The sequence below is a fragment of the Patella vulgata genome, chromosome 9, assembly GCF_932274485.2.
Source record: "Patella vulgata chromosome 9, xgPatVulg1.2, whole genome shotgun sequence".
Taxonomy (NCBI): domain Eukaryota; kingdom Metazoa; phylum Mollusca; class Gastropoda; family Patellidae; genus Patella; species Patella vulgata.
The window spans coordinates 39,700,577-39,718,755 of NC_065887.2; the positions used below are offsets into that span (position 1 = coordinate 39,700,577).

The 18,179-nt window shown below is 37.1% G+C and overlaps 1 protein-coding gene across 1 annotated transcript; it reads right to left on the bottom strand.

Annotated features, from left to right (window-relative positions):
• Window positions 1-5,872: 5,872 nt before the first annotated feature.
• Window positions 5,873-12,603, bottom strand: LOC126807901 (low-density lipoprotein receptor 2). Its single transcript, XM_050532780.2, has 7 exons — window positions 12,456-12,603; window positions 11,815-12,013; window positions 9,924-10,142; window positions 8,818-8,939; window positions 7,942-8,087; window positions 6,902-7,061; window positions 5,873-6,361 (listed from the first exon to the last, which is right to left on the bottom strand). Exons 1-7 carry the CDS (start codon window positions 12,526-12,528, stop codon window positions 6,216-6,218), a joined length of 1,065 nt encoding a protein of 354 aa, XP_050388737.1. The 5' UTR covers window positions 12,529-12,603; the 3' UTR covers window positions 5,873-6,215.
• Window positions 12,604-18,179: the final 5,576 nt, after the last annotated feature.

The following is an 18,179-nucleotide window of genomic DNA, read 5'->3' on the forward strand; positions in this document are numbered from 1 at the left end:
AGCAAATGTATCAAAAGTAAAACCTTACAATGCTTGATACAACTTCTTTAGTCTTCAATTTTCTTTGGAAGTCAATACGTTTCCTTCATCCAGATGCGCTAACCTGAAATCAGGAGACGAGGAACATCAAATTATAGAAGCTCAAAGTTATTTTGCCATCACCATCTATTATCAAGAATTTCTGAATGATGGATGGTAATAATAGCAAAGAAATTTTAAGTATAATTTATTGTTGAAACATCAGATTTCATATTAAATGATTGGTTATCAATGAAATGTTATTTTGTACTATATTTGCAAGCTGATTAAACTTACAATCCAATTTTGAATAGCTGCTTTTGGATTGTATGTCATTATATCTAAGATTTCTAATTCTACTTGAATTAAGTTATTTAACACTTCAGTCTTAAGGTGTCCCCTCCTTGCGTTCTTTCTGAACTTGGTCCTACTGAACTTTGTTTCGTTATTCACACTTGTAGGGGGGAGACTAAGAAGAAAATTAATAACCGAAATTATATTATCCAGCTGGAGGCTTATAACTGCCCCCCCCCCCCCGGGATCCATTCAATTGATTTGATATCTGGGTTTTTTTTACCCGCACGTTTGTCTTTTCGGTTTTGTTTAGTATGTAGTGCTACCCCCTTGCACTTACTAATAGAAGAAGGAATTACAAAACATTATACAGAAAACACAGTACCTTTCCCCCCTCTATTCATATTTAAAAAATGCAAGGGAAAATCATGGTCGATGACAAAACCAAAAAACCTGTTACATCCTATTTCGAATTATTTTGATTAGATCTAAAGCATTGCCAGATTTAAAGTTTGAACAGTTCTGAAAAAAAATGTCCAAACAAGGTTACGACTTGTTTACGGTAACAAATTTGAATCTCAAATGATAAACAAATTGAATTCTGTAGTATGCATTTACCAAGGAAGATATTTTACAATTATTTTGTTTAGCAACCAAGTTGTACATTTATTATTATAGAAGCATTAGTGAATAAGCATCCAGAATATATACTGGAGCTGTCGAGGCTGTGTCCACTGGCATTTTGTTTGGCACTGGCATAGATAATAGAAACTGATGTAAAACATGGTTCTAGAGAGCTCATCATTGAATGTACTTACCTCAAATAGTAGCAAAATTTTTTCATCTTAAATTAAACAATTATATTGCAATATGTATAATTAAGTGTACGTTAAAGCTTATTTTCTTCTTATTGTACTCAAGTCATAGCCTAATGAACATGTGAACCAATTAGAAGCAGAGATATCGTGGGATAGACGTCAGAACAGCCCAATTTTAATAGTCCTACACTATAGAGGCGGATAATGAACTTTCAAAAAATCCTTAGGAACAATAGCATACTCCTCAATAACATTAAAAAAACAAACAACCGGTTTTGACATTTGAAGTACAGTATGAGCCTTTGTGTCTTGGTTCTTGACCACAGGAATTTCCACATGAAGCTCTCCTCAGCAATCCAAAATTTGCGTCCAACGCTAACGTGATGTTTATTTTAATTATTTTATCCAAATATTGTCTCCAATTTCAAATGATTTTTTTTAAAAGGAAAAATCTAAAATGTCTAGATAAAAATCCTGCCTACCTGCTAACAAGCTAGACATTCTTTTAGGGAGGTCATACGGGTAACTTTGTGTCTTGTATTTAGACTGCTTCTGTTGAACATGTATTCTAGCATGCAGTCTTCCACCAAACTAAATATCCGTATCCTGAAATTCAAGTACATGTATACAGAATATTATTATAACAGAATATTATTATAGGAGCCAAGTCTTTAACTCAATATATCACAGACATTGCAAACAAGACTTATTCGATCCCTGCCGAGAAAGTTCATCGGGATTTCCCGGCGTGGTTCCCCCTTGTCAGTGGTGCACTGACAAGGGGGAGCCACGCCGGGAAATCACGGGACCTCGGTTTTTCGTACCATCCGAACGACTAGACAGCTGTCCTTGTCAGGCCCTCCGTCCTGTATCACTGACAAGGGGGAATCACGCCGGAAAATCCAGACGAACTTTCTCAGCCAATGCAGGGATCGAACACCCGACCTCTAGGCTAGCGAGCTAGCGTCTTACCCACTTAGCCATGTGATCCCCGCCTTACCTAAAGATATAATAAACATAAAAGATCATTTTTTTCTCCTCTACGGTTATTAAAGAAACCTGCAAGATTTCAGAATGTTGGCATCAATTATACACTAAAATGAAAATATCAATGCAAAAGCAAATGGACCCAATCTGAGTTTTTTTTGTTAAATGGCGAAATGGCGACCGTCTCAAAATATATCAGACATACTATCACCGAACTGAAGACTAACTATAAATGTCTGAATTATATTGGGGGGTTGGATGGCCGAATGGTTAGCACGGGCGTGCTGTAGCATAAGGCCTGTCATTGAGTCAACAGGCGGGGTTTCGAATCTCTGGTTAAATGGCGAAATGGCGACCGTCTCAAAATATATCAGACATACTATCACCGAACTGAAGACTAACTATAAATGTCTGAATTATATTGGGGGGTTGGATGGCCGAATGGTTAGCACGGGCGTGCTGTAGCATAAGGCCTGTCATTGAGTCAACAGGCGGGGTTTCGAATCTCTGGTTGTACGTGACAAGGAGTAGGGTTGTCTGTCCAACCACGTGGGTTTTCTCCGGGTCCTCCGGTTTCCTCCCAATGCTAAAGACCCCTACGCGCAAGCGAATTATTGAAATAAAATTAAACCATATGTTAGTCCCGAAACGGCCTAGTTTGTGTCGAGTGGACGTTAAACCCCATTTCTCTCTCTCTCTGAATTATATTTGAAGCCATTTCTACGAGTTAAATTTCTACGAGTTAAATTTGTTTCTAAAACCATGCACATATACTTCATGTAGGCTCAGCTTACACATTTCTACATATTAGTGACATGGTTGAATCGAAACTTCTTACCCAATATATCAACAGCTACAATGTCACATAAATATTGTCCATTATTACACGCATGGTTCATCAAGTTGAAATGGTAAAAAAAACTTTGCTCTGTACAAAATGGCCACATACTACTAGATTAAATTGCAGAATTATCATGAATTAGAATTTTTAAAACATATTTCTTGGCTAAATAATAAGCTCGATACAATCTCTCCATAGCACCCAGCTACCCCTCGGTAATCGACTGATACAACAATCTGATTAAAATACAGATCTATATTAAAATGGGTTCGTCCGTCTGTCTGTCTGTCGCACTTTTTGGGACACACTAACTCTCCTAACTGAGCTAGAATGTTCAAAATTGGTGTAGGTATTTATTAGGTCAATGCCTTGATGACGTTCCAAGATGAGTATTTACTGCTTGGGGTAAGCAGAGATAAGCAATTTGATTGGATGATCCTTTGGGACACGATAACTTTAGTTCTAATTAAGTGAGGGTGACAAAATTTGGTGTATAGTTTTATTACATCAATACTTGACTAAGTTCGATAATGAGCATTTCCTGCTCAGGGTAAACAATTAGATTGGTCGAGAGTTTGGGACACAATAACTCGCCTAATTGAGGTAGAATGTCCAGACTTGGTGTAGGCGTTCCTTAGGTGAATGGCTTGGTGGAGTTCGATGATAAACATTGTCTGCTTTAGGTAAGCAGAGATTAAGCAGTCTGATTGGATGACGCGTTGGGACACGATAACTTTGGTTATAATTAAGTGAGAGTGGTGAAAGTCCGCGTATAGATTCATTATGACATTACCTTGACTAAGTGCGATGATGAGAATTTTCTGCCTAGGCTAAGTAGCGATAAGCAATTTGATTGGTCAAAACTTTGGAACATAGCAATTCTGCTTTCAATTGAGGTAGACTGTTTAAACTTGATGTAGATGTTCATTAGGTGAATGTCTTAACTGAATTAATTGATTAACATTTCGAGCTAAAGATAAGCAGAGCTAAGCAATTTCATTGATCGATGCTTTGGGACAAGATAATTTTGATTCTATCTGATAGAGAGTGGTGAAACTTAGTGTATAGTTGATAATCAGTTTGATTGCTTGATACTTTTGAAAAAAAAAATGCGATTTCGGCGGGGGACATCAGACTCACTGTTCGCTTGTTTATACTTTCGATGACATCCACTATATGAAGATCTGACCGGTTTCAGTGGAAGGTCGTGTTTTAACAGGGCTCACGGGAGCTGCTTTGGACCCTGTGACGTTAGACATTGGATTAACTTATCGGCGTTGATGTCACCGCACGTCAAGAACTCGCCGTAATAGTACCGTTTCACTGGCTAACCCCCCACATCAACCAAAATGAGGGTAACAACTATTCCAGATCCGTGTGTAGTAAAGACAAGTAAAACGAAATTTTGAACCATAAAAAAAACGAAACGAAATAGGATCTGTATTGTTATCAGATTGGGGGGAAAATCAACAAAACAGCATGTTGACTTAACACATATACTTACATTCCATACACGTGGAGAATGGAATATCCCTATCTCGTGTTAGGTAATGACACATCTTTTACAAAAAGGTGGTGACACATCTTTACAAAAATGAGCCATGGGTCCACAATTATCACATTTAATAATGTTGTTTTCTTATTGACCATAGAAATCACAAAACAGAGTTATGGAAGAGAATTCTTCAATTCTGGTATCGAAAAGTTGATAACGATAGGCTCCCATGACTCCACCAACTTCTTTTCTTTTCTTTTCATAATAAGACACTTTATGGTAATACAACTAGATTTGCCCCGCCCACCAATCTGTGAATAAATTCCACTCCCTACTCTATTGGAAATATAATCCATTGGCTTATGCAATTATTAGTGCAGATTCTAAACTGGGCGAATGAAGACGGGCATACGCCATACAGTGTGCTATGAGGCACTATCGCCTACTCTTATATCGAATTCCAACTGCCAAGGGATCGTTTACGTGCATTCCAATGTATACACGGGACCTCGGTTTTTGGTCTCATCCGAAGGACTAGACAGCTGTCCTTGTCAGACCCTCCGTTCTGCACCACTGACAAGGGGAAGCCACGTCGGAAAATCCAGATTAACTTTCTCGGCCAATGCAGGGATCGAACACCCGACCTCCAGGCTAGCGAGCCAGCGTCTTAACCACCTAGCCACCGTGGCTCCTACGGAATAAATAGTCTAAAAATAGATTTAAAACTGCACTTCATCATTTATATTTTTGAATTTTTTATATTCGAATATTTTATATTCTAATGATTAATATCATCGAAAAAAAAAATTATAGTCTAATAAACAGTCTAAACATAGATTTAAAACTGCACTTCATCATTTATATTTTTGAATTTTTTATATTCGAATATTTTATATTCTAATGATTAATATCATCGAAAAAAAAAATTATAGGCACAAGAAATGTCATGGATTTAACATTGAAAATGAATAGGGAGATAATTACTAGCCTGACTCCATAATCATTACGATGATAATAAGAGTTGTCTTTCTTACTTTTGTCTTCCATTTGTTCAACTTTTTCTCGCAGAATTATTAAATTACAGAGTAAATTTAAGGAAATATTAATCACCCACACATAAAAAACCATAACAAAAAATGTGTTGTTTTCAGCAAATTCCCTTTACATTATTTAGTGAGAACTGCCAGCTCTTTATCTAATCTCCCATAATGTATCTTAAGCAACTCCAAAGTTGTCGGATAAGAATGGCGAGCGGTGGTACTTGTTCAGTCACCTGACCTTCCAATTGAAAGAAAAAAACATTTGATGTTCAACATGTGCGGGTTAAACTGATGGCCACTGCGTGTTAGCGTGTTTAATGGAGCTCTGTGTCCTCAATTTAAGAGTTTAATTGACGGGCCTAAAAGTCAAACACAAGTATCAGAACAATAATATTTATTTCTATTTAACCCTCTTTGATTTAGGTCAATGTAAAGTAGATGAATTCGATTGAACGGGTGTGTTATTTCCAGTAATTATTCGACATAAACTAACTGATCAAAGATTTGTTTAAGACATATTAATTGAAGGTCGGCTGAAAGTGTAGCACACAATCGGATACCTTTCAGCACTCACTGGCTTAACAATTTTGATCTCAACAAGACAAATCAACACATAAAATACAATGGAATTTAAATATCATTATGTTTGACCATGATTAGATAGGTTTAGTCATTTCAGGTGAGGCATGTTGGGTTCAGATCTCTTGTTCAAATTTCTTCTTCTATTCTATGTTGGTACAGGTTGTATTGTCAGCCATTAATATCATATCATCTGGACAAACACATGTGTATTGTGGTAACGACGATGGTAATGATGGTAAACAGAAATGTGAACATCCACCGTTGTTATCACCACACCGATTAGGACCTGAGGTAGAGATAATATAGATATGTTAAAGATAATGGTTTGAAGGTGCTGATTTGAACTGACACCACAAACACTGCTACCACTACATGAACATTCCTAATGGTGAAAGGCAGAATTTTATGTATAGTGTTCAGTAATTGCTCGCTTTATCTGAAAACTATTGAGATAACCCCATTTACCCAACCTTCGGGAACCGGAAATCTACGACAGGGCTGTCCCGGGGCTGAAATTTGGTGTATAACATAGCTCGGACCGGGGAGTAATATATACCTGGTGGCATTGGCCTACTGCTTCCGGTTTTGGAGTTAATACTACTTTCAACCCGTGTGACACCGGGTCACTCGCTAGTTATTTTATATTATTAACCAAAAATGACGCAGTTAGGAAAATGGTTTAAGAAAGTTCCATGGGATGTTTCAGTTTGGTTAACCCATGAAAGATACATGTCCTCATAAGCCTATGTGGTGCCTAAATGCCCGCCTTTTACGAGCAATTTCTAAAACCCCATTTCATATGATTTCCTAACTGTTAAAAACTTACCGTCCCTTTGTTTTCTAGCTTCAATAGCCACCAATGACGTTAAAGCATCATCGCCTCTGCCCACTTTGGTGTATCTAGTTCTTGGATAATTCCCTCTTTCTTTGATTCGACGATAGAGTGTCGATGACCAATTATAATCCTGTGTCCAGTACACGTAATCCTAAAAAATGCACCAAAATACATACTATGGAGTAAATATTTAATAACAGAAGGCACACTAGACTAGAGAGTAAATATAGGCTACACACATAACTAGACCGTTAATATAGATAACTTTATATCTAAACGGGGTAAATATTTTATCATAGAATATGGGTAGAATGGGTATGTGAATGGTAGAAGATATTGGTGAATATTATAGGTGGTTGGGAGGTAGAGGATACGGGTGAATATTGTAGCTGGGTGAGTGGGTGGTAGAAGATATGGGTGAATACTGTAGGTGGGTGGTAGAAGATACGGGTGAATACTATAGGTGGTTGGGAGGTAAAGGATACGGGTGAATATTGTAGCTGGGTGAGTGAGTGGTAGAAGATAGGCGTGAATACTATAGTTGGGTGGTAGAAATTACGGGTGAATACTATAGGTGGTTGGGAGGTAAAGGATACGGGTGAATATTGTATCTGGCGGAGTGGGTGGTAGAAGATAGGAGTGAATGCTATAGTCGGTTGGGTGGTAGAAGATAAGGGTGAATACTATAGGTGGATGGTAGAAGATAAGGGTGAATCCTGTAGGTGGTAGAAGATAAGGGTGAATCCTGTAGGTGGTAGAAGATAAGGGTGAATACTATAGGTGGGTGGTAGAAAATAAGGGTGAATACTATAGGTGGGTGGTAGAAGATAAGGGTGAATCCTGTAGGTGGTAGAAGATAAGGGTGAATACTGTAGGTGGGTGGTAGAAAAAAAGGGTGAATACTATAGGTGGGTGGTAGAAGATAAGGGTGAACCCTGTAGGTGATAGATGATAATGGCGAATACTGTAGGTGGGTGGTAGAAGATATGGTAAAAATAATAAATAAAAAGAAGGTATATAGGAATTCTTACCCCGGATACAGTCAAATCGTTGGGTGAATACAAATAATGTGAACTACCTTTATATATCGTTGTATAATTTTCACCATTAACATCAATTCGTTTGATTTTATTGGCAGGTAAAGTTTCCACCCAGTATAATTTTTGGGCGTCTTGATCTACAAAACAAGAATTTTCAAGGATATCTCTTATCTGGCATTTAAGATCAGCTGTCTGCCATCTTGTGACCGACACGGGTGGTTACTTTCTTTATTTTAGCTTTTACTTTTGCCGCCTATAATTGTTATTTTGCATACGAATTATTGACCTTTCAATTCACTTTGGTTGCCGTACGCGCAAGATATATAAATGCATAATAAAGACTGTTCACTGCAAAACAATTCCACTCAGCGAAATAGTCCCTTGGATCTCTTACATCCATGTAGGATGATTAAGTCTATGGATGGCGGAATTTCCCTTTTGAACAACCGGTTATCATAAAATGGCAAGACTATAATTGCATTATTTATGTGATCAAGCGGGGGGGGGGGGGGGGGGGCTAGTCTCGTTTAAGAAGTTCACAATGCTTGAACACCTTTGTTTAAAGTGTACGTTAAAAAATCGCGGTGTGGGTTGGGGTAAAGGCCTGGTACCACTTCAGTGGAGTTAACTTTCCTAGAACACCTGATGCAAAATCTGTAGCGCAGTTGTATGTATAAACATGTCCTCTTAGACACGAGCTGTGAGACAAGGTACTGGCACCACTTCTCGTTCGTGGATTTAAACAGCAATCGGACAATTATTGTTTAACTTGAACCCCAGCGGTCAGCAATCGGACAATTATTGTTTAACTTGAAATCTCTCACCCTGTAACACAACACAACTTTTTATTGATGTATTGGTAAATACCTAATGCGAGACTGGATGGATATTTCAGACGTCGTGATACCACTTCGTGGATTTGGCCATCCAATGAAAATTTTCCAAGGCGAGCTGTCTCACTTTCCCACCCAGCAATGTAGTACAGCCACCTAAAATAAAAAAGACCAAATATTTGCCAAGTCTAGCGTAGTTCAGGAAAGGGGGGGACGATAAGAGTAATTCGCAGTTCACCTCCTCGTGGTTAAAGGCGCATGCCGTTTCAGATACAGTGTCTGTCGGAACCTTTCAGTACTAATCTCTTTGTCCATCCACCCAATTCCTAATCACAGCGAATACAACATACATGGTAAAGAAATCTAGAAGATATTGATGTCTGTTTGCGTGAAGCACAGTTATGGTGCTTCACATTAGGCTATTTTAACCGCGCACATATGGCATTATTTAACCGTGCACATATGGCATTCAAGGGGGCTATTTAACCGCCCACATATGGCATTGAAGTTTGAATGCATGTCAGAGAGTGTCATAAGGAACATTTACTTCAATTTTGACAGGTTTGTAATGAAAATCTCCACCACAAACGGATTTGGTGACAGGGGAGGCAACTCTTGGAAACATTCTTAGTGAGTAATAAATTCAACAATTGGTATTATGCTGGCTTGTATAGTACGGGCGGAGACACGGGCTCACTAACCAGGAGTATCCGTGTGCGATTCCGATGTTGTCCGAGGTATTTCCCCTGGACATAACAGCGTGGCTTGTTCTTGTGAATTGTGTAGGACGGAGGGTCTGGCATGAAACGGTAACTCGTGGTTCGGGTGGGACAAAACACCGAGGTTCTTTGTTCGCGTAACTGAACCCTTGACAGTTGGATTACGACACAGAGTGAGCTAAAACGGACTGTCCGAAGGCAACAAGCCTCATAGCATACTGCGTGTCGACTGCCATTTTTCATTCCCCCGGTTGGCACAGAACAATATGACGATAAACTGTATTTCATATCTTTTCTGCATAGACAAATTTTCTCTTTAAATAAATAGATAACACTATAAGACAATACAGTAACTTGAAAGATTTTCAAGTTCTAGATCTTACTAAAGCTGAGTTACGCTTTAGATTCTAAGTTAACTTACCCGTTTTCAGGATCTACTTCGATGTCTCTTACTTCAGAAACATTGGTTAGTAACGTTTTCTTCGCTCCAGTTTGTGGATTTACGACCAGTATTTTATGAAGCTGCCAATCACTAACATACAAATTATCATGTATCCAGTCATAAGCCAGACCTTCTGGTGATTTCATGCCTCCTTGTAAAACGGTTGTCTGTACCAGTCGTTCACCATCGCCGTTTATACTAAAATGCAATACAACTAACAGATACACAAATGATCTGAACACACCAGCAACTTTCATTCACCCATCTCGCGTTCTCTTAAGCTCCTTTTTTATTTAAATCAGCCGTTCCTGACTGCTGGAAACACCGGGCCTTTTGTAGATAGAGTCGATTTTTTTTTATTAGTAGACAGTTATCGCCAGTGTGAGATCACTGCAGTATAACTATCATTCGTAATTTCTACTTTTCGCCCTTTCAGAACGCGAAATTCGAACAGTTTCGACAACATGTGAGGCGGCAGCACGCCATACAAGCCAAAGTCGACTCGAAAACACTGATATAATAGCGTCCCTCGTGTTTTTTGGTGACTTCTAATTTGCCTACATGGATATCATTATTTCAAATTATATTATCACCATGCTTGGGAACGTAAGAACGAGTCGAATTATATATAAATAGCGACGATTCACGGATGAGAAAACGGTCCGCCATTCGTTTCATTGCCGCCACCAACATGCGCTAAAGTGAACAAGTGTGATTGTAACACTCTCTTACAATTGAAATTTCTATAAGTGGGAGGACTCGGAGAAAACCCACGAAGATGGGCAGGCGATCCTACTCCTTGTCACGTTCAAGCGGGGAATCGAAACAGAACTTGTGATTTCACCCAGACCACCCAACCCGAATGTAAAGACGGATTTTCTAAGTTGTATAATATACAAGGCAGTTGTTTTAGAAAAGGCCGAGATAATATATTAAATTTTTATATGTTGTCTTTTGGCAGATAAAATATTCCAGTTGGCGGGAAAAATTTTTTTTATATAGAAATGATTATCAATTTTAGCGGAACAAAAATGAAAGTCAGTGTGAGCCTGGATTGCACGTGTTCAAATGAAACTACACCATCTTCTGAGGCGACAGCAAGCCAAAATGATGGGTCGCTAACAGTGCAGTGTGTATTTCCTAATTTCGAGTTGTATTTCGCTTGGTAATAATGGGTCGCTTACAGTGCAGTGTGTATTTCCTAATTTCGAGTTGTATTTCGCTTGATAAGCGTGTTGGCCCTCTTACTGATAAGAGTAAAATAAAAATATGACTAAGTCGAAGTCAACAATGGCTACACAAGCAAAAGTAAAAGTCACGACAAAACGAGGGACGATATTATCGCGGTGTGTTTATTTCTTAATTTCCTATTTTCGAGTCGATTTTGCTTGTATAGCGTTCTGTAGCCTCACATTTGGTCGTAACTTCTACTTTTAGACTTTTTGCGTAGTTATAGGCTTCCATACTGCAAGGATGAAAGAAACTGTCGGCCACCCATCCCATCTCCACCAACCTCTCCATGGGAATGTCTATGTACACTCTCATTGTCAGTACTACAGGTGCCATATTGATTGAATCAGGTGAAAATATTTCAGAAGCAGACGAAATAAAGTAAAATCTTTAGATGAACCTCTTTTAAATATGGGGTCACACATATCTTTTTTCTTAATTAAATGATACATCATAAATTTGAGTACAGTGTCTAGTGGGTTAAGCCGTGAAAAATTAAATATTGTCCGTAAAATCCAAATAACGATTTGAGACTTTAATCTGACCCTTCATGCTTCCCATGTGTCGGTGACAGAGGTGTACATTCGAGGGCTAAATTAATTGAAGAACAGCCATAGATTTGAGAGAATATTGAAAATACCTGAAGACCTTTCTTTCAAATAAATCTGTCCAATAAATTAACTTCTGTTTGTAATTAAATTCTATGGCGGATGCAGCTCCGCCTCTCCTTGTTCCGGGTAAGAACCGGATGTTCGAGACACTGGCATTACTTCCTTCAGACGGATCGAATGTCTTCAATCTCTTTTCAAATTCAAGTACGGCTATTAAAGGTCCTTCGCCTTAAACGATGAAAAGAAAGAAATGAAACAATATGAGGTTTAACGTCCTACTGTTCTGCTCCGACTGGGCTAATGAATATATAGGAACATCATGATCAAAAGGGTCCTCGCCCAACCCAACAATTATTTTTTAAAATCGGGGTGTTAATCGTGAGTTGTTGGATCCAAATATAAAATTAAATTTCATCCGTTACAGCCTCGCTGTACTGCTACAGACTCGCTGTACTGCTAGCAACAAAACGGGAGGGGGTGGATCCTTAGGACACCCTGCTGGGTTTGCCACGTCGTTATGCTTATTCACAAAACACTTACAGCCCTGTCTCTTAAAGTCAGACTGCTATTATTTATTCTGCAATGATTAATGTAAAGACCGTATGATCTAAAGACCAACTTTAAATGAACCCAGAGTACGTTTAATTATATATCTAAAATATATATTTACCTGGTTCCGGAAACTCCAATGAATGGACGAAGCATGGCAAAAACAACAACAAAACACTCCAGATATTTCTCATTGCTGGTTATCTTAATCGTATGATGATATTTCATAAACAGTGACCATTATATATACCAGTTAGTCTGCACCAATCATCAAGGCTAATGTAATTTTAACTGGACATATTTAAATGGTATGACCTTCGGAATAATGAATTTAATAGCCCCGACATTTCAGTTGACAAATAATATAATGATATTTCGCAACATTTGTGACAAGATTAATACCTCTGTTCATCATTTTAAAATCCTCCAGATGCAACACATTGATTCTTAAACAAAGATTTAAATTTAATTTTGTCAGTACTATATTATTATGAACTTATATCATATTCAACTCAATTAAATGAAATGTAATAGGGTTTAGGGTCTTTCCCTGCGCCAATAAAGATTGTCTTACGCCATAAATTGTGCTATGAGAAAACTTTGCCTGGACAGTGGCGCTATGACCTACTCTTATTTCGAATTCCAACGACCAAGGACTGTTCTACGTGCACGACAATGTGTGAGAGAATCTCGTTTTTCGCTACATCAGAACCAGAACGATTAGACCATGACCTTACCGCGCCCTCCGTCCTGCATCACTGACAAGTGAAAACCAGAGGAACATTATCGCCCAACACTGGGAGCGAACCCGCGACTTCTTGGTAAGCGAACCAGTGGTTTACGCACTCGGCCACCGCAGCTCACCTCTCCCATATTAAAACTTAATTTGTTACCGACTTTTACCGCAGCTAGCAACCGTGCTATTGCGACGGTCAAGGAACAGGAAATTCGACCAGAGTATCCCTGGTTCAAGTCGTCCCGTGCCAGTTTAGAACCTTCGGTCTCATCCAAGCCCGGGGTGGCGCCGGTGGGGCTAACAAAACACATGTGGTGCTTATTTCAGCAGATGCCGTGCATACGAAAAAAACAACTCAAACTCAAATATTCATCGAATTAAGAAAGAGTATTAAATTCTAAAATAAAAGGTGCGTATAATAAAACAATTTTACTGATATATGAACTTTCAAAACTTACTAGGATACAGGACAACAATTACTTTATCAAAAGCAACATATACTTTGAGTAGCTACCCCCCCCCCCCCCCCCAAACCATACTTGATATTTTTCATAATATTCGAAGTTTAAAACTCGAATTAAAATTCAATAGTGATCCATTTCGATCTATATATTTACGCTATCTAATCGTGAAAATATGTGAGCCTAATATCCAATATTTAAGACACAGTGAACATTTTCTAACATTACACGAGTTGTGTATTCTATAGTTTCGGGCGCCGTTTGTAATTAACAAAGATAAACATATTCTACAAGACAATGCGAAAGTAATTAGTAACGACTGGTTCACAAACGACTAAATTATAATGACAAATCGTGTAGAATGGACTAAGCAGGCGCTAACGACAGTCGATCAATTTCGACTGCTCACGTATTTCACCGAACAGAATTGATTAGAATACAATTTTGAATATAAATCACTTTATACTTATATACATTCATATTACATTAATATGTGCTTTTAGACCCCCTTTGTCTATTTTAAGGTTCCAAAGAATAGAGTCATGTGCCTTTTCAAGAGCTAAGACAGTGGTTCTCAACCTTTTTTTCAAATGGCACACCTTAGAACACATGGAAAAAAAGCGGCACACCTGGTTAAATATATATGAAAAATATTTGTATTTTGCAAAATAAAAACATGGCAAGTCATAGACGGCATACAGCCGTAGACACCGACTAGTCATAGCCACATAGAATAACCCAAACTAAATAAAGAAAAACACGGCTATGAAGTTACTTTAGCGCGGTGTTTCGATATTCATCAGTCAAATAGATGTCTTCTTTAGTAAGAAATTTTTTGGTGTGCCGTTTAAAATTTCGCGGCACACTTAGAAAGATCTTGCGGTTGAGAATCACTGAGCTAAGAGTTGTGCAATTGTTGTTCTCCTTAATTTCTATTTTATATTACAGACATGTTGCTAGAATAAATGGTGACTTGTATATAAAAATAGAACTTTGCTGGTACATGAACTATTATAACGAATGTATATAAGATGTGTAAATATCAAGGGGCACTTTGAAATGTCACCCCAGATATGTCCATTCACTCATTCAGGTTTGGTCTTCCGTAATTAACAGTCTAATATCATACCATCGAAGAATAAAACGATAAGTCTTGGGCTAATCCCTACCATGTACATGAGAAATCCGCCTGAGCGATAACGCGGGATTCAACCTGATGGGGAAATACGTACAGCCATGTGTACCACCATGGGTCTTTCTGTCTGACACGGAGAGCGGGTGTTTGCGGACCGGTCGCCACCTCCTACATACGACCCATGCATCTTTTCTTACTACATATTTTAGTAGCGTTGCGATCGTCTAGAATTTGCTATGGTCGTCTTTGCATTCACTTCACGTTGTGTGTTTACTTCTTCATGTTTTTTTGAGACGTTTGTCTTCTCAGTAGTTATGAAATGCAACAGTTCGTTTTTACATTTTATATAGCATAGCCGGATACATGGATACATGCATAGTACACTAAAGTCATTCTCAAACACTAGCCAGCCAGACTCGATTTGGGCGAGTCTGCTGAATAAAAACTTCTACATCTTTTCCCTTCTAGACCCAAGCTGCTGTCTAACGGATTCTCTCAAATATGATAGTTTTGTAGCTTTTGGCTTTTGATCTTCAATTATATAATTGGTCAAATATGATGTAAATAATTACAGAGATTGGTCAAATAAGCCAAATCATGCAATCGTAAATTTCCGTTACATGTTTTTTGACACAATCTATCCTTGAACTTAGAACCCCTTTCCTGTTATTCTCACGCTATTTCACAAACAATTAATTTGCGTTTTAAATAAAATCATACCATAGCTACTACACTGACAATAGAGAATAATTTGTAAATATAAAACATGTTGTTTAACCCATCTTATTTGTCTATTCCTTGTCTATAAATTTAAAAACAATATCGCAACGACGATAGTGCTACACATGTGCGTGATTACGAATTATATACAGAACGTCTTTATTTAGCTAATCAAATAAATCATTTAAATTTCAGAATTACGCATTTTATAAACTGTTTATGAACAACGTGATATCAAGTTGGTATTTAAAGTTGATGATCGTCATTTGAGGGATTTTGAATAACTACAGTATTGTTAAAGCGGAATAGCTAAAAGGAATATCAGCCCAAAACCTGTTCATTTCCATTAAGTATTTAAAAGTTTGTCAACACATAGACGGCACAGACTAAAAATACACAGAGTGGCGACTCGCATTACCGCCCATAGTCACACAGCGACGCGCAATGCATCTTGGGAATTGTCTGTAATAAACACTCACTGACAGTTCGCTCAACGACGTTACGATATCTTTATCGATGAACTAAGTCTCATTAATTTCGTAGTTTTATAGTATTTTCGGTAACAAAACTACCGAGAATTATCACATACAATCATTCGTTAGTTGTGTGTGTTTATAAAACATGATTTATAAAACATGATTCATATTTTTAAAACATGCATAGATAAAGTGTGGTACAGCCAGGAATGAAGTGAGAGACGGCACTTGTGACGGTTTATGAATTGGCCTATAAGGCCGTAAATTCTTGTCGATTTTAAAAAGTTTTTATTAACTTTAAAACTAATCCACCAAATACTTGTTGTTTCGATTCCTAGATTTGAAATGTAATTTCCATACACCTTAAAATGGACCATTTTAAAATGTCAAAGTGACACGCCCTTTTTTGGAATAGGCCTATTTTACTCAACATCAACATGATTTACCTTTGTCTTCTAGAGCTAATTACTGTGTGATTTTCTTATTTATGTTATGTTAATAAAGTAAGCTTTCATTAAAATATAAAAAAATTATTTAAGAATATTAAAATCGAATTTCAAATAGGCATATAACGTTTTCCCAAAAAAAGATTTGAGCCGTTGGTTGTTTTCCAAGATAAAATACCTTTGGCCCCAACGTTGACTCACTGTGTGCTTTTATGATTTTTGTTCTATTAATTAATGTAGGCTTTCATTTCAAAAAAAGATAAAATACCTTTGGCCCTAACGTTGACCCACTGTGTGCTTTTATAATTTTTGTTATATTAATTAATGTAGGCTTTCATTTAAAAAAAAAAAATAAAATAATAATTAACGATATTAAAATTCTATTTGAAATAGGCCTATAAAATTTTTCAATAAACATTATCTGAGTTGATTGGTTTCTCTTTTTACAAACCAGTATAAACCAAAAACAACTTTAGAATGAATACTTTGCATATTGCTCTGGGTGTCATGTAATGTTTTGACGGACTTTATAGGCCCCATAATACTATGAAATTATCCATTTTACACTACAAAACAAGAATATATTAAATTATTATAAATCTGAAGTTTGCTCTAGATATCCATGACATTAGGTCTGATCTGTGTTCAGAGTTACTTTTATTTTTGTGATTTTTTTTGTCAACTGATTATTTAGAAATAGAAAATTTAGTTTAAACTGTGTACTTATGGAATTATCTGCCATGAAAACTGAAGTTAACCATACAGTATACTATTACTAGATAATGACAGAGTAAATTAAAATTATTTTGAATAACTGAATGGTTTAAAATTAGAGACAGTGCTTCAGTAAATATTTTATTGGTCGGATTTAGGCCTACCAGTAAAAGGGGAAATGTGATTTTGAATAGCATAACAGTATTAGGCTTACTGTATTAAAAGCTTATTGCAACTGAAAATTGAGCAAAATAATATTTTTGTTATGAAATCTGGAAAGGTATATAACATACCATATACTTAACACTTAAATTGTTTACCACAAGTAATTGTAGACCTACATAGAATCACATTTTTCGATAAACAAAATATAGAATGTAAAAAGAACATATGCAACTACAGACTTAATGGGTAAAGTTAACGATTTAAAATTTGATCCTTTAAAAATCACAACTACATGTAATTCTAAAATTACGAAAATACTAGATAGCATGCGATAATAGAGTTGGTTTACATCGAAGCGCAATTACTTCTTGTCCCGCGAAAGCGCAAAAACTAAAAAAAGATCTACAATTTAAATTACCGGATATTAATACGTTTATTAGACCTATGACTATGACATGTCATGGATTCAAGTGGCGTGGTTTCGATTCCCCGCTTGTACGCGACAGGTGTAGAGTTCCCTGTCCAACCTCGTGGGTTTTCTCCGGGTCCTCCAGTCTCCTCTCACTCAGTCACTGCTAAAAAAAAGACCCATCAATTGAATTATTGAAATAAAACTGAACCATGTTAGTCCCGAAATTACCTTGATTTGATTTAGCTTAGACAAGTTAGAGCGAGAGGTCATATTATCATAAGTTAGATAGCCTAAAGACGTATACCTATATAGATCTACTTCTAGGCCTACAGTACGCAGTACTCTACATTGGAATATATCATAATATGCAATATAATGCCAATTAATCAATCAAATATGAAAACACCTTTCACCAAATATGTACTCTTACAAAATAAAATTTTTGATGATATATACAGCTGTTATTATTATCTATATAGTATTATAGTATTTTCTTCTGTTCAACTGCGAAGCGTCTTCTTTAGCCGACATGTTTAGTGACATTACAGACAAAACCCAAGATGCAGTGCTCGATCTACTT